Genomic DNA, 24,517 nt, shown 5'->3' with positions numbered 1-24,517 from the left:
CCTGGTGTTTCTGTCTCTCATGATCAGCAATGTCATTGGTACTCAAGCCTATGTATGAGTTCCACCTGATTGTGTGGTTAACCTCACACAGTTGAACAACTCTGCTAGAAACTTTGAATTTTCATTTACTTTCCTTGCACTTCATTTAAATACTAGTTAGCATGAAAAATACACAATGCCACATACTAAAAACAACACTGCATAGTGTATTTGTGTGTCGTTTAAAGGTTATACAAAGTTTTGGGATGGGGTCATGCATTTGGTTCAAATGAACATATTGGAAGCATAAGCGATCCTACAATATTCAGGGATCGTTGTTGCGGTTGAAATCGAGTCTAAAGTTATGAAATTGTAAATAATAAACTCTTTAAGTTATATAGCTCCCTCTCAAGGTCAAGATATTAATTAAGCTATAAAACAATGTTTCTTGACTAAAATCGACCAATTAGCTCTCCCGTTTTGAAATTATATATCACAACTACATATTTAATTCTGAGATTTTCATGGTCACAGCTACCATTGTACGGCCGTAGGCACTATTTGAAATTTATCAAAATTTACCGATATTCAATTTTTCTCGAAAGGTGAAGTGTTTTGAGGGCTAATTTTTCTTGTGCTTATAATACATCTACAGGGGCATCCAAATATATCAAAATTGTAAAGAATCACTTTCGGCCCAATTGTCAAATTTCCCAAAACTTTGTATTACCGTTAATGCTAACTCTTGACAAGCTCACTCAAAATATGTGCACAATTTAGAATACAAATGAAATATTTATAGGATGACACATATTTCCCAATACATAATATTTACAGGGGATTACAGCATTTTTCTCCGCTATCGCCTCGGCCGTGTTAGACTTTTCCAAAAGTACCTTGAGTGGGTAATTCTTACTAATGCCCTCACTGCTGTGTATTATTTGTATAATACACCATGACCTATACAACCCCCGCCTGCACAAAATCCGGATCACGCTATAACTTAGGGGAACTTTCTTCCCTTTTTCACAAAAGAGATATCCCATTCCGCCCCCTTCAATTAAAGTGAAATATGATGAGCAGATTAAGCTGTTAATTGGGGACTTTCCCTAACGGTTCATGTCTAACAAAAATTGTGAATTTTGCAGCAGGATATTGCAATCTTTTGTTCGTGGGTGTACGAGGGACCCTAGAGGTTTGAAAATGGGGGAAATAGGTGAATTCCCAGCTCACCGTTGATGAAAACTGTAGCGGAAATGTCGGACAGAGATGAATTTATGTGACCTTTGAAGTATATAAGACATTCTTTTTACGATTTATAATTCTTATTCATTCTAGATAACTTCTTGCAGTGATAACATTAACTCTTATACTGCCAAAGTTTGCCATACAGTACTGGTCAATGCCTGTTAATTGGGGACTTTCCCTAACTTTTAATTTCCTAGAAATTTGGGTCTTTTGTGGCAGGGTATTGCAATCTTTTTGCTCGTGAGTGTGTACGAGGGACTCTGGAGGTTTGAAAAGGGGGAAAGAGGTGGATCCTTGCTCACCATTGATGAAAACTATAGACGAAATGTCAGACAGAGATGAATGCCGCTGACCTTAGTGTAAGACATACTTTTAAGGATTTGTTTTAATTCCCCCAACAGTAAAAGAGATATCTTCTTGTAGTGATACTATTAACTCTTATACTGCCAAAATTTGCCATGTACTGGTCCATACCTGACAACTGTTCAAGGCTAAAATTAGGAATTTCTCACAGCATTAGAATTATAGTGTACTTTGTATGCATTTTAAGCAGATGCTTTTTAGCGAAAAAAAGGGGCATTCAAGGTACAGAATATTAGTTTGAAGGCCAAAGTTAGGGACCATGCCTCCAAAATAGGAGTGGTTGGCAGCTGCATGAATGCTAACCGCATGGAGATATTGTGCTGAAGTTGCCACATAGCGATATAACTTTCATATTGTCAAGTAATTCATTCACTTAATTAAAACATCAAACACTGCTCTAAAGTCATCATAAATCCTGTAAGTCATCATAAAGCCTGAATCCTATGACCGGGGTAATAATATTTATATCTGTAAAGCGGTTTGAGAGGGCCTTCGGTCCTGAAAAGCGCTATATAAGAACTAGCTATTATCAGGTGGGCTGTATCTAATACAGACCACCTTATATTTTTGTTAAAATTGCCTTTATTTATTTATCAGGTGGGCTGTATAACGTACAGACCACCTTATAATTTCGTTAGAATTGCCTTTATTTATTTATTATTTATTATTAAATATTTTTCTTATTTCTAACCACTTTTTTGTTAGCAAGATAACTTGAAAATGGCTCGATGAAATGCCTTGAAATTTGGCACACATATGTATAGGCATATGTACAAAGCATAGAATTTTTTTCAACCTTGACCTTGACTGATGACGTCATCTAGGTGCCATTTTGTAAAATTTTACGAAAATCAATTCATGATCATATCTTCATAACCAAAAAGTATTTCTCATTTATATTTATCATGATCAAGGTCAATATCCTTCCGGTCAATTGCAGGTCAAATAACGCGCGCGTGCGCGTACGTCCGCGCGTCAATGCGCGCGTAAAATTTTAAAATGCTCAAAATCGTCTCAAAATTATTTTATATACGTTTTAGGCCATTCTAAGCATTTTATAAAAAATCGCACACACGCACATGCGTGCGCGTTTTCGCGCGTAAAACTATTGCACAACATAGAATCGCCATTTTTTTCTTTCATAATATTCCACATATTTTTACAAACAAATTGATAGCATGTTTATCTCTTTATGACTATTAATGACGGAATGATCGACCGTTAAACATAAATTTCCGTGCGCGCGAGCTCTTGTAATACATAGCATATATGGGCAAAAACATGCCTATGCAAAATCCATTGTAGCTCTTTAGGATGCAAGGTGACCCCAATTATTTTTTCATATTTTGATTGAGTATGAATCGGAGATATGATTTCATGTCTCATTTGACCCTCAATTAACTCATGACGTCATCATAATGGCCTCCGAACTCAAAATTTCAATTTGCATATTATGACGTCAGCATATTTTTGGAAAGTTGATTGTATCTTTGTAAAAATTGATCGATTTTCTTCAAAATGTTGATATGTTCTAGCTGAGACAATTTTCTACAAATCCATTTCCCACAATTTTTCATTTTGACAAAGGCATCATGGCGTATTTTTGCGATTAAAGGAGGCATGTCAATTTTTCACATTTTGCGTGTATTCTCTATGGGACATGACTTTTTCTCAAAACTTGATTCTACATTCCCGTCTTTCGCGAGCAATCTCTACGTCGTTTTAGCTTCATTTACGCTGAACTTCGAGTATGTTGTAGCTGAGACAAAAAGCTATCTCAAATGTACCCTTCATTTTGCCTCAATTTTTTGTTGGATCAGCCCACCTATACTTGTTCCAAACAAGTATTACAAATCTAGTTTATTTTTCTTATTTCGACCCACTTTTTTGTTAGCAAGATAATTTGAAAATGGCTCAATCAAATGATTTGATATTTAGCACACATATGTATAGCCATATGGACAAAAGAAAGTAACGTTTTCAACCTTGACCTTGACTGATGACGTCATCTAGGCGCCATTTTGTGAAATTTTCTGAAAATTTACTTATGATCATATTTTCATAACGGTAAGTCATTTCTCATTCATATTTTCCATGATCAAGGTCAATATCAGTCCAGTCAATTTCATGTCCAAAAACGCGCGCGTGCGCGTACGTCCGCGCGCAAAAAAATTTAATGCTCAAAATCGTCTCAAATTTTTTTTGCATACGTTTCAGGTCATTTTAAGCATTTTATAAAAAATCGCGCACACGCGCATGCGCGCGCGTTTCACCATTACAAAACATAGAATCGCCATTTTTTTTCTTTTATGATATTTCTCATTTTTTTCCAAACAATTTGATACCATGTTTATCTCTTTATGACCATTAACAACAAGATGAGCGTCAATTCAAGATAAATGTCCGTGCGTGCGAGCTCTTTTAATACATAGCATATATGGGCAAAAACATGCCTATACAAAATCCACTGTAGCTCTTTGGAATGAACCGTGACCTTCAATTTTTTTTTAATATTTAGATAAAGTATGAGTTGGAGATATGATTCCATGTCTCATTTTGCCATTAAGTGTATCGTGATATAATCATAATGGCCTTGGAACTCAAAATACAAATTTGCATATTATAAAGTCAGCATATTTATGTAAAATTGATTGTATCTCTGTATATATTGATCAATTTTCTTCAAAATTTCGATATGTTGTAGCTAAGATAATTCTCTACAAGTTTAATCTTAATCATTTTTCATTTTGATGATGTCAACAGAGTGAAAATTTCGATTAAAGGCCTCATGTCAGAAATTTCACAATTTGCGTGTAATGACTATAGAAGGTGAATTTCGTTCACGTACTGAATCTACTTGATATTGTTTATTAAGAATTTGTAAGCAGTTTCTTGATTATTTTTGCTCTATTTTGTCTCAAATTTTAGTTGACCAGCCCACCTATACTTGTTCCAAACAAGTATTATGTCTAGTTATCATTATTGTTATAAATCATTTAAGAGTTTCAATATTAGCTTATGATAATTTAAATTTACACTGTAATACAACTTTTGTGGACACACTTGTTCTATGTACCACATCATGATCATTCAAGGCACTAAATTGGAGAATCGTGGTGGAATTTTGTGGGATAATGATCACTAGTTTCAGAGTAAAATTATAATATAATAAAACAAGTAAAGAATCTCCTCCGAGTGAGAGGCATTAATGTGTAAAAAAAGAAAAAAAGAGTGAGATTTCATTTGTTACCTCCTGCATAATTTTTCAAAAGGAAATAATATTGAATTACAAAATGGAAGAAGGGAAACAGGAGAAGAAGAGGAAAGAAATCCTAATGAGGATAACATAGAGCAGCCAAGCCCCAAACACAGAACAGTGATACAGCTCTTGAAAGTGATACTGCTCTTGAAAGAGACGTAAATCACGGTTTGTCGGTTTGTCCGCCGGGGAGATACAGATTATCGAATCAAGTTGAAAAGGGATGCTTCTCAAAACATCGATGTGGCACGAAGAAGAAATCCATGCGACCTTGACTTTTGCACTTAAAAGAAGATCACTTTCTTGTTTGCATGTCGATTACACCACAGGGGAGCACATTACAGGTGGATCGGGGGGGGGGGGGGGCACAGGGTACATGCTCCCTCTTCCCCTGGTAAAAAATAAAAGTAACACCTACAAACCAGGACAAATACACACCTAAATAGGGACAAGAATTTGGAAGAAATTTTGTAAAACAAAATTCTTTGTTAGAATATCTTGTGAATTTTGTTGTTCTTGACCTTATTCAACCTGTTTTACAGTAACCTTCTCATTCTACTTCTTGTTTAAATCTTCAGATAACTCTGACAGAAACTTGAGCTATCAACACTGCCCCCTTTAATAACTATAATAATCTCCCTGTGCCACAATAAATTTATTATAAGTTAGAAAGGCTTCAATATCATTGAACTGTTTCCAGTGCAAGATTAATATATACCGGTGTTAAAAGGTATATCATGTAGCTAATTAAGACCAGAAATTTTGCAAAGCAAGTGTGTTGCACAAAACCATGCATCTGTCATTCTGTGCCGAAGTGTTTCGAGCAAAATTGCAAGTGTGGCAAATGAGCAACTGCACAGCAACACAAAGAAAGCAATCAAAGTTTTCAAACAATTCTGGATCCCTGATGCATACAGAACATCAGCAAGAGGGGGTATTGGGATGCGATAACCCCACATTAAACATTTTCTGTCAGCAAATTTGATTGAAAATCTGATAAGCCTTTCGTTTTTCTTTCTTCAGTTTGGTGTTGTTATTGTTTTTTCTGTGCTTGGCCACTGCTTGTAGGAAAGTGACCAGCTATCTTGTCAGAAAATTTGGCCGACACCCCCTCCCCTCCCCCTCCCCCCCCCCCCCCCATTCATTGTCTAGCGATGGCCCTGATTGAATACACACGTGTATGCCTACTAGATATTTGTCAGCCAACAATGTACTATGCATCCTTTAGTTTGCTTTCAGTCTCTGGAATAAATCACATTTCCAAACTGTTACCCGAGTACCCTACAGTACACAGACTCAAGGTAGTAAAAGATACAAGAACAGTTCAAAACTTTATGACATAGTATTATGATACTCTCTTCTCTCTTTGTATTTGAAAGAGAGAGAGAGAGAGAGAGAGAGAGAGAGATAGAGAGAGAAGGAGAGTAATTGAAAGAGAGGGAGAGAGAGAGAGGACACTGGAGAGAGAGTATGGATATCACTTTAACAGTTTAACTTTGGTTAAAAAGTGCAATGACAGTTCGAAGCCAAGTCAATGTGTTTGCGTCCTTTGGTAAGACATTACTCTTCATTTAATACCAAGTTCCTGAGAGAGGACTTAAAGCTGTTGGTCCCCTGGTTGTTTACTTACAAACATACACAGGCTTTATTGGCAGTCCGGTAAAACAATCATCATCAAACAAACTTAATACCAAAACAAAATCCATTCTATAATTACTAAGGTATAAAAAAAGGGAAAGTTGGAAGGAAAATGATTACTAACTAGTACAGCTATTTACAAAAATAAAATTGTCTTACATGCATCAATTAAAAAGGGAAATTTACTATTCTTCCCCAAGTTATTTTTACATCAAAGAGATTGTCATGATTTTTGCTGTTCTTTTCCTTTCTTACCAGTTTCTTTTTGGGGTTTTCTTAGAGCATCTTTGAAACTTTCAAAAGTTAAATCGCTCATCACCCTCACCTAATTTTTGTTTCACTGATCGCAAACATGTCACAGAGTTGCCAATGTGTGTTTGATTGATCACCTTTAAAGACCCTCAACTTACTTATATTTTATCGGTTTTTGCTCAAATTTCATTGATCTGTTTCTCTCATTTTCTGCTTCTATCAAAATCAACTAAATATCAGGGTGTAATATCCTCTTGCAGAGATTTTCATAAGTTTGCTTTTTTCTTCCTTTCTTTACCAGGTTCTTTTGGTGTTTTCTCAGAGCTCCTTTGAAACTTTAAATCACTCACCACCTTCACCTGGTTTTTTTTTCATTGATCATCGTCACCCCTCCCCCACCCCCACCCCCCACCCAAATTAGAACCGAACCCATTTCTCATGTGACTACTGTCAGGTCTACATGACTGTTCTGCAGCTACTAGAATCCATTCAATCATGCATCCCTACCCCTGCATACAAAACCACATCACCCCTCCCCACCCAAATCAGAGCCGAACCCATTTCTCCTGTGACTTCTGTCAGATCTACCTGACTGTTCTGCAGCTACTAGAATCCATTCAATCATGCATCCCTACCCCTTCATACAGACCCACATCATGCCTCACCCCTCCCAAATTAGAACCGAACCGATTTCTCATGTGACTACTGTCAGGTCTACATGACTGTTCTGCAGCTACTAGAATCCATTCAATCATGCATCCCTACCCCTGCATACAGAACCACATCATGCCTCAACCTCAGAACTCTAATGGGGCATTCCATCATCAATGGAAACAATCTTCTTAGTAACGCCAACTCTCTCTCTCTTATCTAGAATGATTTATAAAGCATCTACAGGGAGAGGACACAAAGGGGGAAACTAGATTAAAGTACACTCCCATGGTGTATGTAATTTATTCCTTCGTCATTCAAGCCTTCTCCATCCATAGAAACCCTTCAAAATGTAATGCAGGTTTCAATGTATACATTAACATCTTTGTAATTCCTGTTGGGAGCCATCTCAGTTGTCCAAATTCATGGACAGCAACAACAAAAAAGTTGAATAAAAAAAGTATGAACATTGTAGCTGAATACATTTCTTTTCACTCAACACATTTCACTCAGGATTGTAAGTTGTAATAGTTCATGCCAAAGGTGTGCCTCTACAGAACAGAATGTTTTAACCCATTGCCTACTGGAACCGGGTTTTCATGTATTAAAGGGATAGTTGAGTTCTGTTTTCAAACCGCCAATGCCTTCAAAGTGCATGGTTATTGCTCTTATTCTTATCTATGACATTTATAGTGCCCTTTTAGAATCTAAAATTGCTATGAAGGTAATTTTAGACCCCAAAATGTGTGAAATTTAGCCAATACGATCATACCAATTCAGCTCCACTTTTAAAAAAAACATGGTGACCGTTAATTAATTATTTAATTAAAAATACAATACATTAACCTGGTTAATTGTGGGTAATATAAGCAACACAAAAATGCCAACAAAAAAAGCCAACATCGGCATTGGCTGAAATACCACGTAAAAGGCGTTGTTTTGTTTTTTCAAATTTTTAAAAATATCTAATATTTGTAATGGTACACAAGTATTAGAAATCGTTATATTCAACCGTCTCTGAACCGATTTTGATCAAATAAAGATGATTTTGTCATTGAAATATTATGTTCTTTCAAATTTGACACTCAGTTTTTCATTATCTCACAAAACAAAAATGTGTGTAGCGCCCTCTGCAACAGAACTCAACTATCCCTTTAAGTCTATTTGAATTAGATAATTGAGTAGTCAAAAGGTTAATAGATCTACAGAATGTCATTCCTAAGTAATGGATAATGATGATAGAATAAAGGTGACTGAAAATATGAGTTTTGATAACAAGATTATGGAAGAAAAACCTTTAAAAAAACTATACTCGGCATACCACACATACATCTACATGTACATATTTTGTATGCAATCAGTTACTTTATTGATCACATACACACACATACAAAAACACAAATTGACAAAATGGTCAATCAAATCAGTACAAACACTACCGGTAGTTAACATCACAAGAACAAATTCATCACGTGCATGCCACAAGTAGCTGGGTATCACAGTTCAACAAAATCCAAATGCAAAAATATTTCATATAGATGCTTCCCAAGAGGTGCACTTCAAATCTACAAAAATCTTGATCAGAATATGATATCGGTTGGTGCTTCCTTTCTGCTCAAGGTGGCCCAGACACTGAGAAAGCCAAGTCCTTTATATCGGTCAATGCAATATGAGTGAGTGCCGGCCACGATCATGGTAGGAAAATAGAGAAGGGTCTCTCAGGGAGGGGGGATTGGAATTAGGACAGTGGGAATCGGAAGTGAGCTTCATAAATATACCTAAAGAACTAAATACATGCGATTCATCGGTATAATGGATCATAATTTGATAGCATACAGGGGGATTTCAAAATGTTAATGAGCTTTCATTAACGATCAAAATGAGACTAACTTGTAGTCAGCTACTTGATCAATCACAAATGCGATTCATAAAACAAAACAAAGGACAACTCCACTTTGCTTGTGCGAAAAATAAATGTAGATGGGTATCATGATTCAACAAGAGTCTAACAAATAAATACTTCCTACAGTATTTGTCCTTAGAGGTTAACTCTAAATCTACAAACAGTTGATGAGAATATGATATCAGGTGGTGCTTTGTGCTCCAGGTGGCCCAGACAGAAAGCCAAGTCCTTCATATCGGTCAATTCAATATGAGTGAGTGCACCAATCATGGTAGGAAAACAGAAGAGGGTTTCTGAGGGAGGCGGGATCTGAATTAGGACAGCGGGAACGAGAAGCGACTTGTTTTCACGTGCAGCCTATAGAGGATTGAGTGTAGAACATTGATATGTGCACTCGACCCAAACTCAACATTGTATGCTTTTCATATCAGAGCTTGTTAACCCCTTTGTAAAAGCTTTACCATCATGTTATAATATGACTTCAACAGGAAATGCATGTTATACAGAAATCAAAACATAGTGAAAAGAGTTAATAATGGGCAGTCGTTTTCAAGATTTATACACAAGAATGACAAATTCATGTTTTCTGTTTCCTACATGTACATGTGTATGTGCTGTACATGTAGGTGTTGAGTATTGACTCAGAAATGCTCAATCCAAAAAAAATACTGGGTGCTTTTCAAATCACAGCTGTTTTCAGCCATTTTAAAGAAAATTAAATGCATGGGCCTACCACTGGTAAGTTCTGTAAAACTCCCCTTTCTCATACTTGATACTGATAGTGAGGCTACCCGATTACCCTTCAGATTATAAGTACCTACTGCCCCACATCCAGCAAAAAATTCCCTCAATTATCAGAGTGGAACTATGTTCGGACTAGAAATGTGGACATATTAGCTTTGGGGTAGAAAGTCTGAACTAACCCTACTTCAGCGGTAGATATGAACGTACATGTAGTATTTATTTATTTATTAATTAATTTATTTATTTTGGTTTAAAAAGACATATAAATATGCATGATTCAAAGGTCCAAGGACCAAAACTGATCATGTTTACAAATTATACAATACAGTTATAAATACAGTAAATATACAATAGTGAGCCAAATGAACAGGTATGACAAGTACAATATGGTAATAAAGATGACAAAAATATTACAATTCCATCAATACAATACCAAAATAAACTAAGAGAAAGTAGTGGTCAAGATCGTCAAATTACTAAACTGATATATGGTAATGATATCCTCCCATACCTGGATGGAGTATAGCTCAGGCTACATCTTATTTTGTTTTTCCTACTAATTATTCTATTGTTTTATTTTTAAACAGCATGTCTATCAAGATTTTCTGTCTGAACTGACTAGTGTGTAGACATTTCATACTCATAGATAACCAACTTCCAATTTGCATGATTCTTTCTGTTTCGAAAACAAAGTTAAAGTCTATGTGGAGCAAAAATTTGGGTTTTTTTTCTTTCTAGCTTCGCAGTATTCCCTGAGTCATGACTCTAATAAAACGCTTAGTAGCACATTTGTTTTGATTTCTTTTTAAAGATATGAATTGTGAACAACAGCCAGTTCAAGAATTAACAGATAATTGTAGACTGATGGTCAGACCCACAGTCCCTGTATGGAGAGTCCCTGTATGGAGAGTCCCTGTATGGAGGGTCCCTGTATGGAGGGTCCCTGTATAGAGGGTCCCTGTATGGAGGGTCCTTGTATGGAGGGTCCTTGTATAGAGAGTCCCTGTATGGAGAGTCCCTGTATGGAGAGTCCCTGTATGGAGGGTCCCAAATAGACCAATTAAATTCGTTCGCTGCTTCTCTATCAAACTACAAAAGTAACTATGTATTTTGTAATATAAGAAATTTGTTGAACACACAATGTGATATTATGGAAGTGTACTCTTATATCAGAGAGAGGCGACATTGCATTACACAAAAGCAACTACAGTGTAGATATAAAAGTGGTATTTGTATGGTTAATACCTCCTTAACTGGGGTGGAATGATTACTTTAATAGCCAAACTGTTTCAAATGGGTTAATATCACTATCCCTACTTGTTCCTGCGAGACACGTGTCATATGTGGTCCCCTACGTCTTGACCGTTGAAGTCCCTAGTTCCTCTCTCCCTCTTCGTTATTGCTTTGATGGTCAAGCACTATAAATATTAAATGTATTTCCTTATTGTGCCCTGAATTTGTCCTATGTCTTGACCAACAAATTCTCTAGCTACTCTCTCCCTCCTCATTATTTTTTAGATGGTCAAGTACTAGAAAGAGTAAATGCATTTATCTACTGTGTCCTAAATTTGTCCTACATCTTGACCAATGAAGTATGAAGCTCCTCTCTCTCTCTCTCTCTCTCTCTCTCTCTCTCTCTCTCTCTCTCTCTATTGCTTTGATGGTCAAGCACTAGAAATAGTAAATAAATCGACTTATTGTGTCCTGAATTTAAAATGAACCGCTCAAACTATGAGTCAAGTCATTCTTCTAGAAATAGTAATAATAATATAATAATAACTACTACTTATACAGCGCTGTTCAAAAGCGATTTATTATCAAAGCGCTTTACAATATTGATGCAAGTAAAACTAAACGGAGAAATGACAAGAGAACAAAAGTGAAATTATCAAACATTAGATAACAAGGTAAGGTTAAAATTTAAGAACTAGGTTGAATATGCCTTTTCCATTAGATTGGTTTTTCATTTTGATCTAAACAAAGTTGAATCAGAGCTGCAACAGATGGAAGAGAATTCCACCAACGTGGAGCAGAGCATGAAAGCATGAATGGCTATTGCAGTTTAAATACACTCCCAGTGAACTGTAAAACGCCTTGTTGAGAAGACTACTTAAAACATGCCTCCACATTCGCATAGAAATGGTGCGCTATACGCAGGGTTTTATGTTATCTCTTAATTTTGTCATACTCCTTTAAACTGTTCACCTACATGTATAGAAAGTCAGGCAAAGTTTATAGAGGTTGATGTATCCCTTTAGCTATAGCTATACACAGTTTTTTTTTTCTTCTTCAGGCGATTGGCACACTTTCAATTCTAAGTGACCTTACTTTACATCTAGGATAATGCAATCCTCTCATTCAACCCATCCATATACCGGTACAAAGAAAACATCTCTTTGCTGACAGACATACATGTACATGTATATACGTATAATTTATCTTTTTATATCAGAACTTTAATCTCACTCTACACCCTAATCTAAATGCCAATTTAATTCTACATTGATTTTAATTTGTTATGCCACCAAAGTATCATATTTGTTATTGTTTTTTTTTTTTTACTGAAATTCATATTTTTTATATACTTTTTGATTTGTAAATATTCTTAGAATTTGGCAACACATTACCACAATGGGGATATGAATACAGACCAATTAGTTAAATTGAATACAGAATGCTGCAACAAAGGGCGAACACTGCATTCATAAACAGAAGAGGAAAAATAGCTCATACACCTGTATTATGAAACACTTGATGAATAGCACATGGGGCCACAAGAGATTAGATATATAATTACCTTTCTGGCCAGTGGAATGGAGAGTTCTGTACACATACTGTTGAGACTCTTTAAGATCCTTTTCTCCCAGGTAGACTGTGGGTAAAAGACAAGCAAAACAGAGAAGAAAATATTAAAGCGAAATTTCAATTTTCACATTAGCAGCAACAAATGAACATACAGGTACATGAATATATGAATGTATTAAATGAGCATATCAAGCATGATTTTTGTTTTGTATTGACGTAATAGAGAGAGAAAGAGACAAAGACAGAGAGAGAGAGAGAGAGACAAAGATAGAGACAGAGAAAGAGAAAGACAGAGACTGACAGACAGATACAGAGAGAAAGAGAGAGTCAGACAAACAGACAGAGACAGAGAGAAAAAGATGAAGTCAGAAACAGGGAGAGAGAAAAATTGTCTTTACCCTTGTCATCAAATATTCTTGCATGAGGCAAGTTTTCAATTATCTTGCCCCGTTTTATTTTTTCTGAATACAAAGGTTATTCAATGATATCTACATGTACATTTATTCATACTAGTCACAAACGTGTTTGAAACTTTAAGAAGAAAGACAAATATTTTCATTTTCAAAATATATGGCCTGATGAAACTGTTCATTTAACATTTGCTGTAAGTGTAAACAACAATTAATTCAGATCATATCAGTTTATAATCAGAGATCTCAATTAGTTTTCACCTCTTAGTTTCAACTTTAGATGAAATTGGACACAACCACGCATCAGTTTTGAAATGAATCCTACTATTAATGCCTTTCAAATCAGGGATCTAAATTATTCTTCACCTTCCTTTTTTCAACTAAAAATGAAAAAGAAAACTTTGCAGCAGCTTTGAAATGCATCTTCCTGTTTATCCACTCAAAACAGATGAACCAAGTAAATCTTCTGAAATGCTTTTAGAGGCTTATCAAGACTGCTAAAGGCTTTAATTACACTCATATACAGACTAGATAATATCTAAGCCATGTTTAAAAGGTAAGATTATTTTTTGTTTTCAAGCTTTGTGCAGAGAATTATCTTGAATGATCTTTTCATCCTCTCACTTTTCCTTTCTTTTTCATTTGCTGTTATTAGAAAAGCCTCTTGTACTAAAAAACAACAACATACAAAAGTGTGTCACATGCTGTGACCCATGCTGTTTGTCCTTAAAACGTACCAATCAACTAAAATATAACTTGTGTACAGCTAGAATGTATGGACATGTAAAACATCAACCTCAAAAACCTTCATCAGGCATTGTGTGGGCTAACGGATATAGCGAGTATGGATAAGAAAAAATGATAATAAAACAGTGCACATGAAACCCAAGTGGGACTCCCCCGCCCCTATAGATGCTTAAATTTGAACTGAAAGTGTATTTGAACTTTCAAAACATCTTTGAAGAAGTAAAATAATATTGGCAGGGAATAATTTTCCTGGTATCGCATCGCAATTTGCTATGCATTTTTGCATGACTGCTATACAAAATATCTTTTGTGTAGCAGTTTTCTTCCATAGAAATGTACAGAATTTCATTTGAAATATTTATCCATCGGCTGAAATTGCTAATCAAAAAATTTGAGGAAAATTATTCCCTGATTGGGTTCTTGTATAATTATGACATGGAACTACTGACTTTACAGGTGTAGCAAAATCTATTTTGGTGATTGATATACTATAAGAGCAAAAAACATCCAGGTTTTCAGAAGATTTTACTGGCTTTGACTGTATTCAATATTACTCTTTCAAGGCTGAGTTCCGAATTCATTCAGCTATTTTCATCGTTGTAATTTTCTGTTTTTCGCTGAACTTTAGTGGAATCAGAATCTCTAAACTTTCAGCTTTAAATTGCATCAACATTATTTCAGACTGGACTTTTCCTTTAAGCCCATCTCCCTTTCTGCCTCTACCCAACATTTTGTGATGCCCGTATGATAACAAAAACAAATGAATCCCTTTTTTTCTAAGCTATATCCCACATATCTAAATCTATTTGCAAAGTTTAAAGTAAGTAGAATATGTTCATCTATGAATATTGCACCTATACATGACATCCAAGACAGAGTCAAAGTTCCTGGGGCATTATACCTTATTCTTTTTTTTTTTGCTTCAATACTTTTGAATACATGTTATGTTCAGTGCACAAGTCATCCTATATATGTTATTGATTTATTTTCCCGGGTAATTTCCTACAGGGGACAGGCTACATGTATCATGTAGGAACATACATGTACATGTAAGGGCACCAAGAGAACAGGAGAAGAACAAAATTATCATAGAATGTTTCCCCCCCCCCCCCCCCCGCTCTCTCTCTCTCTCTCTCCCCCCCTCTCTCACTTACATTATGTACTTCTCCCCTTCCTGCTCTTATCTCTTACTCACATCTCTTGATTCATTTTTCTTCCCCCACCCCTCCCCAATCGCTTGATTTCTCTCTGCTGTAACTTGTCTGTCTTCATGTGACGTTGTCTAAGTCTCTCTCTCTCTCTCTCTCTCTCTCTCTCTCTCTCTCTCTATCTCTCACACACACACACACACACACCCCCATACACATTTGTGGTATGCACCATTTCACCTGCCAGTGTGAACACACACTACCCAGGCTGGACAGGCTGATGGGTATCCATCTAATTATCACAGAATTTCAAACTGAAATTGCCCCATAGCATTTTGCTTCCACCCTTTTCTCCCAGAACTTGGTAATAGGTGTATGGTTTCCATCTAGACACATAATTATTAATTTGAATGCATTAGCACCTGGTAACCAATCGAGCTCTTGGCAAAGTTGTAAAGGGTTCCTATAAAATTGGAAAAAAGCATCCAAGGTTTTGACCACTTGACAGAATTTTTCTAGATTCTTAATTAGCCTACGGTATTTGGATAATGTTGAATGTTCGCTGTCCTACACGAGATCCAATCTCAATTCATTATCACACCGAGATTTCATCTCATCTTGTGGTCAACACAATGGAACTTGAAAGTATCCAACAATTGCTAGAGCAACAGCTGTTCATGCTTTATTTCATCAAAGATATAGAAATAGAGGTGTCTTGGTCAAATTATGGATATGTCACAAGGTCTGCAGTTCAAGTCTCGCCGTTGCACATAGGTCCTTTGGCAAGTCATTGATCTACATTCGCCACTACCCACCCAGGTGTTAAATGGGTACCCAGTAGGATGCAGAAGTTAATGTGGTTAGACGAGCAAGTATGTGCTTGTAAAAATGACGCATGGCTGGAATGTTCCCCAGGGAGTGGAGAATTTGCATAAATTGTGTGCGAGTAAGCCTGAATCCGATGATCGGGGTAATAATATATATATTTCTGTTAAGCACTTTGAGAGGGCCTGTGGTCCTGAAAAGCGCTTTAAGAACAAACTATTATCATTATTAATTTTAATTATAGTTCGGGTTGCAAACTTGCAATTGTAAATTTTGTCAGATTTAGGGTTTTGGTGGATAAAAGTGTTCAATACATATGAATGTATGAATGAAGACTAACATTTTCACTTTTCAAAGTTCATGTAATGTAAATGTTTGCAAAGACACAATGGGAATTGAAAATGATCTAACAATTGCTTGAGCAACAATTGTTCACGCTTATTTCATCGAAAATAAAGAGTTATAGTTCAGACCAGTATTCAATTCAATACTTAGCATAAGTAAGAAATTTACTAAGTAAATGGCCAAGTTAAGAAATTTACTTATCTCGTATTCAAATTGCATTTTAGGCTTATACTTACATAAGACAAAATCTAAGTAAAATACTTACTGATAAGCATTGTGACGTCACACAGTCAATCAAAAGCAATGCGCAATTGATGCATTGCAATAAATCCGTGCTGATATAATTGTGCGCAGGTTATAATACTGCGTAAGAAAACCATATGCCTGCCAATCAAGGCCTTCAAATAATTGGCTTAAGTCTGGTATGGAGTTGGCTTAGATTTAGGGTAAAATACTTAGCCAAAAGTGTGAATTGAATACCAAAATTGGCTAAGTATTTTATTAAGCCAAATACTAAGTAAAAAGCTTAAATTTTGTACTTAAGTATTGAATTGAATGCGGGCCCTGGTTGCAATTGTACATTTTGTAAGCTTTAGGGTATGGGTCATTAAAAGTGTTTGGTAAAATATGGAATGAAGACTCAAAATTTCACTTTCAAAGTTCATGTACGGCAAATGTTTGCAAAGACAAGTAATTGATATTCTTACCTGCGCTCTGCGGATGTATGCCAAAGATTCCTTCATCTGCTCTTGGGGTGTGTCAGGGTGTGGCATGGGTTTGTAGTGTCTAAGATGTCTATACACAGCATTGTGAAGCTTCTGTTCCCACCCTACAATACCAGACAGGACAACAACACACAAAAAATTAAAAAGTACTGTTTAACAAGCTTTAAAATGTCAAAATATACAATGTATGTAAGGGTCTGAAATATGTGTGAGTTTATTCTGAAATGCTTGGAAAATTATAGTTTCAAGCAAATTGATATAAGTCACAGTGTTAGTAACCCATTGCTTACTGTAACAGGGTGGTTTGTGTATTAAGCCTATGGGAATATGAGAGTTCAGTAATCAACAGGTTAATGAGATTCCCCTATGAATTCCCTGTTTCAAAACACATAATATGTGTTTATGAATGTCAACTGAGGAAAGAATTGCCCTGATGTAAAACTAGAAAATTTCTTGAATTGTTAAGGACGGTCGTTTATACATGTATGGAAAGAAAGTTTTGCACAAAAGTTCAAAACTTTATTGTGTCAATATTGGTTTGATTATTCTATGGCATAAACATTTTGTAAATCTGAGCCACTCGCAATATTTGTGAATATTTCATGCAAGTGAAATTTATGGTTTGACAGTAAATGATTTTAAAAAAACCTTCCTCTTTTTGAACAAAAAACAACAATATTTCTTTTCAGTGCTTTCAGTAATTTCAATTCATCTCAGAAATTCCCCTTTGCTTCATGTAATTTTCCCCTCTACTGATTATCATGGAGGTCTGGAATTTCAAAAATGTTACCCTCAGTACTATTCTTATCTACTGAATATTATACAAGCTACTTTATAGGCAATAACTATCAGAATATATCGTCAGAACAACTGTACAGTTTGACAAAACTGGAAAAGTATTCATTGTAATTCTTAAAACTGTCTCTCCTATTCAAGTTAATATATTTTCTTAATACCTGAACGGAGATCAGTCTCAGGCACGTGTATGATATCAGAAGAACACCTGACTGCTATATAAAGGCCACCCGAGTGAAAATTCATAATATGTAAATCCCCTGTCTTATCAAAATCCACTAAAATTAACAATGTCAGTGCCAAAGGCAGTTGAAGCTGCACCAACTTTGATAAATATTGTATCTAATATTTATTAGCTACGGTGGAAAACATTTACACTGTTTTTCTTGAAAATAAAAATGACTCTACGACTTGTGGATTAAAATATCATGGAATATTGACTGTATCAAGTTTAAAAGTGACAAAAAGTCATTAGAAACTTGCCTGACGAAACTGAACTGTTTGTTGTTGTTTGTTTGTAAGCTCAGTGGTATTGTGTGGTTTAATTTATTGTTAGATCCTCACTAGATTTACATGTATCAAAATATGCTACTGAATAGAAAATGATTTTCAGAAATTATCAAAAAGACCAAATGTTCTAAAATGTCATGAAGACATGCACAGGATAAGAAGGTATGTGTTTGGTACATTGTATGACACACTTGTGCTTTCATCTAATACATGTTCTTGATGCCCTTCTAAAATAATAAGTTTGTAAAGCACTTGGAGACACCGTCAATGTATTAATTGCAATGTAAACCCGATATCATTACCTGTATGTGTGACTTAAAAGGGACACAAAAACTGAACCCTCCTCGAGGCTCCTAGATCCTCATATTTTTAAAAGAAAAAAATCAAACAAGCAAAGCTCCCAGAAACGAGCTCAACTTGAATTGTAACCTAACCTCTGATAATAACTACAGCAGGTACAGCCAAGATCCCTGTTTATCTACACAGCAGAACCTTACAAATCACTACTGAATCTCTTCCATGCAGACGTTTTTTCTTCGATGTACCAAAAAAATTCCACAACCAATACTCAGATGTATCAAGTCTCTTTCATTCTGGCGGAAATATTTTTCAGTCGGTAGGAAATGTGGATAAGTTACAGACTGTACTTGGAAACAGGTACTTTACAGACAATAATAAAATGAAAAATATGATATCAGAAGTCTGCATGTAGCTCCACCAGGAATAGGCAGATTGGAGCATGAATAGCTATGAACTCATTTCAAAGAATTTCAACAAAAAAAATATTAAGTCACCATTTAAGAGTGGCAAGCGAAGGGTGACAGCGTTTTCATTTTTTTCCTCCTCACGTGTACGATGCTGAATTATGCTCTACATTGTATAAATGTTGCATCAAGCAACTTATTAAAGGGATAGTTGAGTTCTGTTGCAGAGGGCAATACACAAAATAATTTTTTTGTTAGATAATGAAAAACTGAGTGTCAAATTTGAAAGAACATAATATTCAAATGACAAAATCATCTTTGTTTGATCAAAATTGGTTCAGAGACAGCTGAAATAAAACGATTTCTAATACTTGTGTACCACCACAAATATTAGATATTTTGACAAATTTGAAAAAAACGTTAAAAAAAAAAAAATAACACCTTTTACGTTGTATTTCAGCCAATGCCGATGTTGGCTTTTTTGTTGGCATTTTCATGTTGCTTATACATGTATGTATTACCCACAATTAGCTGGCTCATGTATTGTTATTTTTAATTAAATAATTAATTAGCGGTCACCATGTTTTTTTTTAAAGTGGAGCTGAATTGGTATGATCGTATTGGCTAAATTTCACACATTTAGGGGTCTAAAATTACCTTCATAGCAAATTTAGGTTCTAAAAGGGCACTAGAAATGTCATACAGTGTAGATAAGAATATAAGAGCAATAACCATGTACTTTGAAGGCATTTGCGGTCTGAAAACAGAACTCAACTATCCCTTTAAACATTACAGTGTACAAAATGATGTCACTCAGTCACTACCCAGTATTTATTAATGTAGATTTAAAACATAAGTTTTTAGGTCATAACCTACATGTAATATTAATTTGTGCTGCTTTTGCTGATGTTCATGCTTGCAAACAATCTTGGATCTATACATCGCAAGCAATGCCTACGTGTACATGAAAACTGTTTCTGAAATTTCTTTTGTTTGTTTTTCTTTACTACCTGTATAGACTACAGAAGTCGGTGTTTGTTACAAGTTAACTAATATCCAATTGATTATTGTGCCTCAAGAATTAGGACATACATGTATGACTGTACGCTTCCATAAAATATGAATAATACTAAGTAATTGCTTTTCAATGTTTCTAGAAAGGCTATCATGTAATGGGAATAAGCACTAGTAAATTCATTGTATCAATATCACTATGGATTCAGTCAAACAGAGATACATTGTATCTATAAAGTGCTCACAGCCAATTCAAGGAAATTTTTCATGCCCAGAGCCCTTTTTAAAACGAAATGTGCATTTGGATTTGATCTTAGAAACCTTATCGGTTGTCTTTAAGAATTAAAGGGCAAGTTCAATATTCCAACAAAGTCCCATATACATGTAATGGTACAATAAAGGAGAAATATTGAGTGTGGAATAAGAAAATGGGGACTTGATGTCACTTCAAGACTCACAAATATTCATTCCTACTAAAAGAATTTAACTTGATCATCATATCAGATATATTTGCTATAAAGTTCAGCTGATAAATATATCTATACCGGGTAAAGGTATTTTCAACTTAAATGTAGAGGTCTGTACTGTACAAGGTCTGTATTGACAAACATGCATCAACATTTTTTAATTTTTTGGGGGGAGGGGGATTGTGTTTCTTAGAGGAAAGTTAAGACACTTTGATAATGAAATTTAATTGTGTAGGTCTGTTGGAATTTAAAAATGTTCATCAATTTTATTTACTACCGGTATGTATTATTTTAACAGGTCATGATGAAATCCAATTCTTATAATTTATTTTATGTTCAGTTTTTTTTTCAAAGCCAGCTGTAAATCATGTAATTCAATAATTTGCACTCTAGAGATATTTTTCCTGCTAATAACTTACAAAATGATTTTTTTTATTAGATAATTAAGTTCTTTACTCGTGTATTCCTATCCAAATTTATCGATTTTTCTTTAAAACTTAATACAGAATCTGAAATGGTCTATTAATATGAATGATAATGCCTCAAGTGGTGAAAAACTGTCCTTTCTAAATATGCATCTCAGAATTCTTTGTACCAGATAGTAAATGTTCTACATCTTGAAATCCTACCTGGGTTGCAATTTATATAAATGCATCAATTTACTTTCCCATGTCATATAAAGAGTGCTTCTTCAGAAACCTCTTTCTACATGACCTCCATTAAGGTTTGGAATCGTGCCATAAAAATGTGGTGATTTGTCCATCCTCTATCCAAGTATCTGTGCCTTCACAACTAGAGTTTCTGTTCGCACTTTTGACCTCCTTGTCGGTAGAGATATCTTGAGCTCTTATTGGAGCAAGACAACTTGTATGATCTCGTCTGTGGCCCAAACATATCAAATGTAGTAATCAAGTCGTTCCTTTCCTGTCTATGCTAGCTTTACAATAGTCTCAACTATTCCCCATGGGATTCAGTCGGGATACATTTGGTACAGGTCATGTGATTGCACTGTGTTACGAAACTGATTGGGGAAGCAATCGGGAGAGGTTGAGAATCTGGTACGTAAGAATTGATGTAGGCTTACATGTACAGTGTACCTGTAAAACTGTAATGTTTGGGATGATCAACATGACAAAAATTAATTCAATCTTGCAGAAGATCACATGGACTGGGTAAATAGGATTTAATTCATATGTGGCATGAAGTTTGGTCTTATAAAGTTTTCAGCTATTTTTGATCATATTTAGAATGAAGAGACTCTGTCCTTTTCAAAGGACAATTTCCTCCTTTTTCTTCTACACTCTTTAAAGGTATTACAAAGTTTTGGTACGGGGTCATATATTTGGTTCAAATTAACATATTGGAAGCATATGCGTTCCTACAATATTCATTGATCGTTGTCGCGGTTGAAATTGAGTCTAAAGTTATGAAATTATAAATAATAAACTCTTTATGTTGTATAGCTCCCTCTCAAGGTCAAGATATTAATTTAGCTATGAAACAATGTTTCTTGACTAAAATCGACCGATTAGCTACTCCCGTTTGGAAATTATCACAACTACATATTCTGAGATTTTCATGGTCGCAGCTACCATTGTACGGCCATAGGCGCTATTTGAAATTTATCAAAATTTACCGGGAGCACCGGTAAATTTCTATATTCAATTTTTCTCGATAACAGAAGTGTTTTAGGGGCTAATTTTTTATTGCTTATAATACATCCACAGGGGCATCCAAATATATCAAAATTGTAAAGATTCACTATCCACCCAATTTTCAAAATTTCCCAAAACTTTGTATTACCTTTAACAAAATTAATGAAAAAATGTGCCTTAAGACAACTGTCCTCCGCATGAACTAAAAAAGTAGGCCAGAATTTCAAGCAACGTATAAACTAGATAAGAGAATAGCTAAGGGCTGGATATCTAGTTATACAATGTATACATGTACATACAGTGTAGTCCATTAATAATCTATAAGACATGTTTCTAGGCTTGAACTAATAACGTGACTTTTGCCATCATTTTAATTACTTAAAGAAGTAGAATTTCAGAAAAGAAAAAGCAACCTAGGAGTTTGGAGATGAAAAATTGTAAGGGAGAAACTCCACGAAAAGGGTCATTTAAAATAAGGACAAGGTTACTAAAATACCTACTGGAGTGTGATTCTGTTAATATTGAGAGTAACCGCTAACAAAAACAATACACTTGAATTCCACAGCATAGAGATGTATGACATGAGATAAGCAGTTCACAGTTCATAAGGGTTCACACCGCACTGAAACAACAATTATTCAAAGTTTTACACTACAAGGCAAGTATTCATTATAACTACAAGCTGGCATAACCTTAAAGTTAGTTGCCTCTGCATGACACATAACTTCTATTGTGGATCTCCCCCCCCCCCCCCTCCCTCACTGGTCCTAGTCATCACACTAACCTTAGATCTGCCGTGGTTTATAACTTTTAGTAACTGAAATTCAGAGTTTTGTTATAACCACGAGTGAAGCCACACAGTCCCTAACTACATGTAAAAGTTATATTTAAAGGGTAAAACCTAAATTTAATCTCAATGGAATGGCGTGTAAACCTGACTCATATATATTCTAATGAAAAAAACCTTCATGATTCAAGTATCTTTTTCTTATTCAGAAAGGAAAAAAGGTTCTTTTAATCCAACCAGCTGTAGAATATACAATTTTGTGGTTGAGATTTGGTGTGCATGACAGAGAAGATGAATGAGATTAAGGAAAAAACACTTTACATTTGAATATCTTGTATCATATCTGGGCTCTGGCAGAAGTCAAAGTGTTAATGCATCTTGCATACATGTATGTATATTTTGTATCTAGCAAGCTGCCATTACAATTGATTCCCTAAAGACACATTACACGCTCACTCTGTAAGCCAGACAATAACCATCCATCTCATGCAAAGAAACTATTCTACTGGCTTTGGGCAAGTAGGGAGCCAGTTGCCTGCTTCTATGACAGACGTCTTTGCATAATGCACAATGCTGTGATGAATGAACAAATCTACTTTTCCATTGTGTATAACGATGAGCTGTCACTACTGCAAATTGCAATCATTTTGTAAAGGCCAGGATGGTATTTTTTGTAGGGTATTGATCGATGAACATAATTCAATTCATTCCAATTCATGATAGACTAGCAACAATTAATCACTGTCTATACTATCATTCTCTGCCTTTATACATGTAACGGTCGGTATGTGGGGTATGGGGGGAAGAGGGGTGGGTCCATGTACATGTACTGTATGTATGCTTGTCTTATATAGCCCCAACTCATTGGAGCCAGAAGATTGTTAAAATATATATTTCATAACATAGTTAATGCCGTTCTTGTTCTAAACAAAGGAAGTCGACATCCTTTCCATATTAGCTTTGGAGAGCACTAAATAGAGGCGTCGTGGTCGAGTGGATACATACAGTGTATATGTCACCGGACTGTGGATCACAAGGTCTGCGGTTCAAGTCCCGCAAAGCATGTCTTTTGGCAAGACATTAATTTACTTTCGCCGCTCTCTATCGAGGTGATGTAAATGGGTACCTGTCAGGAATTAATTCCTTGAAATGCTAGAGCGCTGTAATTTTAGCCATGCTAAAGCAGGGATTATACTGTGGAGTGCCAGGAGTGTCAAGTCTGACAGATATGAGCGCTATACAAGAACCGACTAATATTATTGTTATCAAATATCAAATATCAACTATCATTACCCACCCCCCCCCCTCTTTTTTTTTAAATAATAAAGCCTACAAAAAATAATGGATTAATCATGAAACAGTAAACATAATAATAAATACATACAGTAAACATAATAGATATATGTAATGCTAACAGTTTACTCATTATAGTGCATGATACATGTCTCTTTTTAAACCATATTACTGAACTTGAGTGATAACACTTTGTAACTTCCTAACGGTCAAGAATGGAAATTAGCTAAGATAAATATGTGAAAGCATT

At 35.3% G+C, this 24,517-nt stretch overlaps 1 protein-coding gene across 1 annotated transcript in view; it reads right to left on the bottom strand.

Moving 5' to 3' along the window:
- LOC764874 (TBC1 domain family member 19) overlaps window positions 1-24,517 on the bottom strand; it is a 59,072-nt gene that overhangs the window by 29,400 nt on the left and 5,155 nt on the right. The window contains exons 4-5 of the mRNA XM_030981132.1: window positions 17,025-17,146; window positions 12,835-12,909 (exon numbers count right to left, since the gene is read on the bottom strand). Of these exons, the coding sequence (XP_030836992.1) occupies window positions 12,835-12,909; window positions 17,025-17,146 (197 nt within the window). The remainder of the gene's footprint in view (window positions 1-12,834; window positions 12,910-17,024; window positions 17,147-24,517) is intronic.

This window comes from Strongylocentrotus purpuratus, unplaced genomic scaffold (genome assembly GCF_000002235.5).
Source record: "Strongylocentrotus purpuratus isolate Spur 01 unplaced genomic scaffold, Spur_5.0 spur5_scaffold_11, whole genome shotgun sequence".
Taxonomy (NCBI): domain Eukaryota; kingdom Metazoa; phylum Echinodermata; class Echinoidea; order Camarodonta; family Strongylocentrotidae; genus Strongylocentrotus; species Strongylocentrotus purpuratus.
Note: the sequence above shows the minus strand (reverse complement) of the source record. Positions and strands in the feature narration are given on the sequence as shown.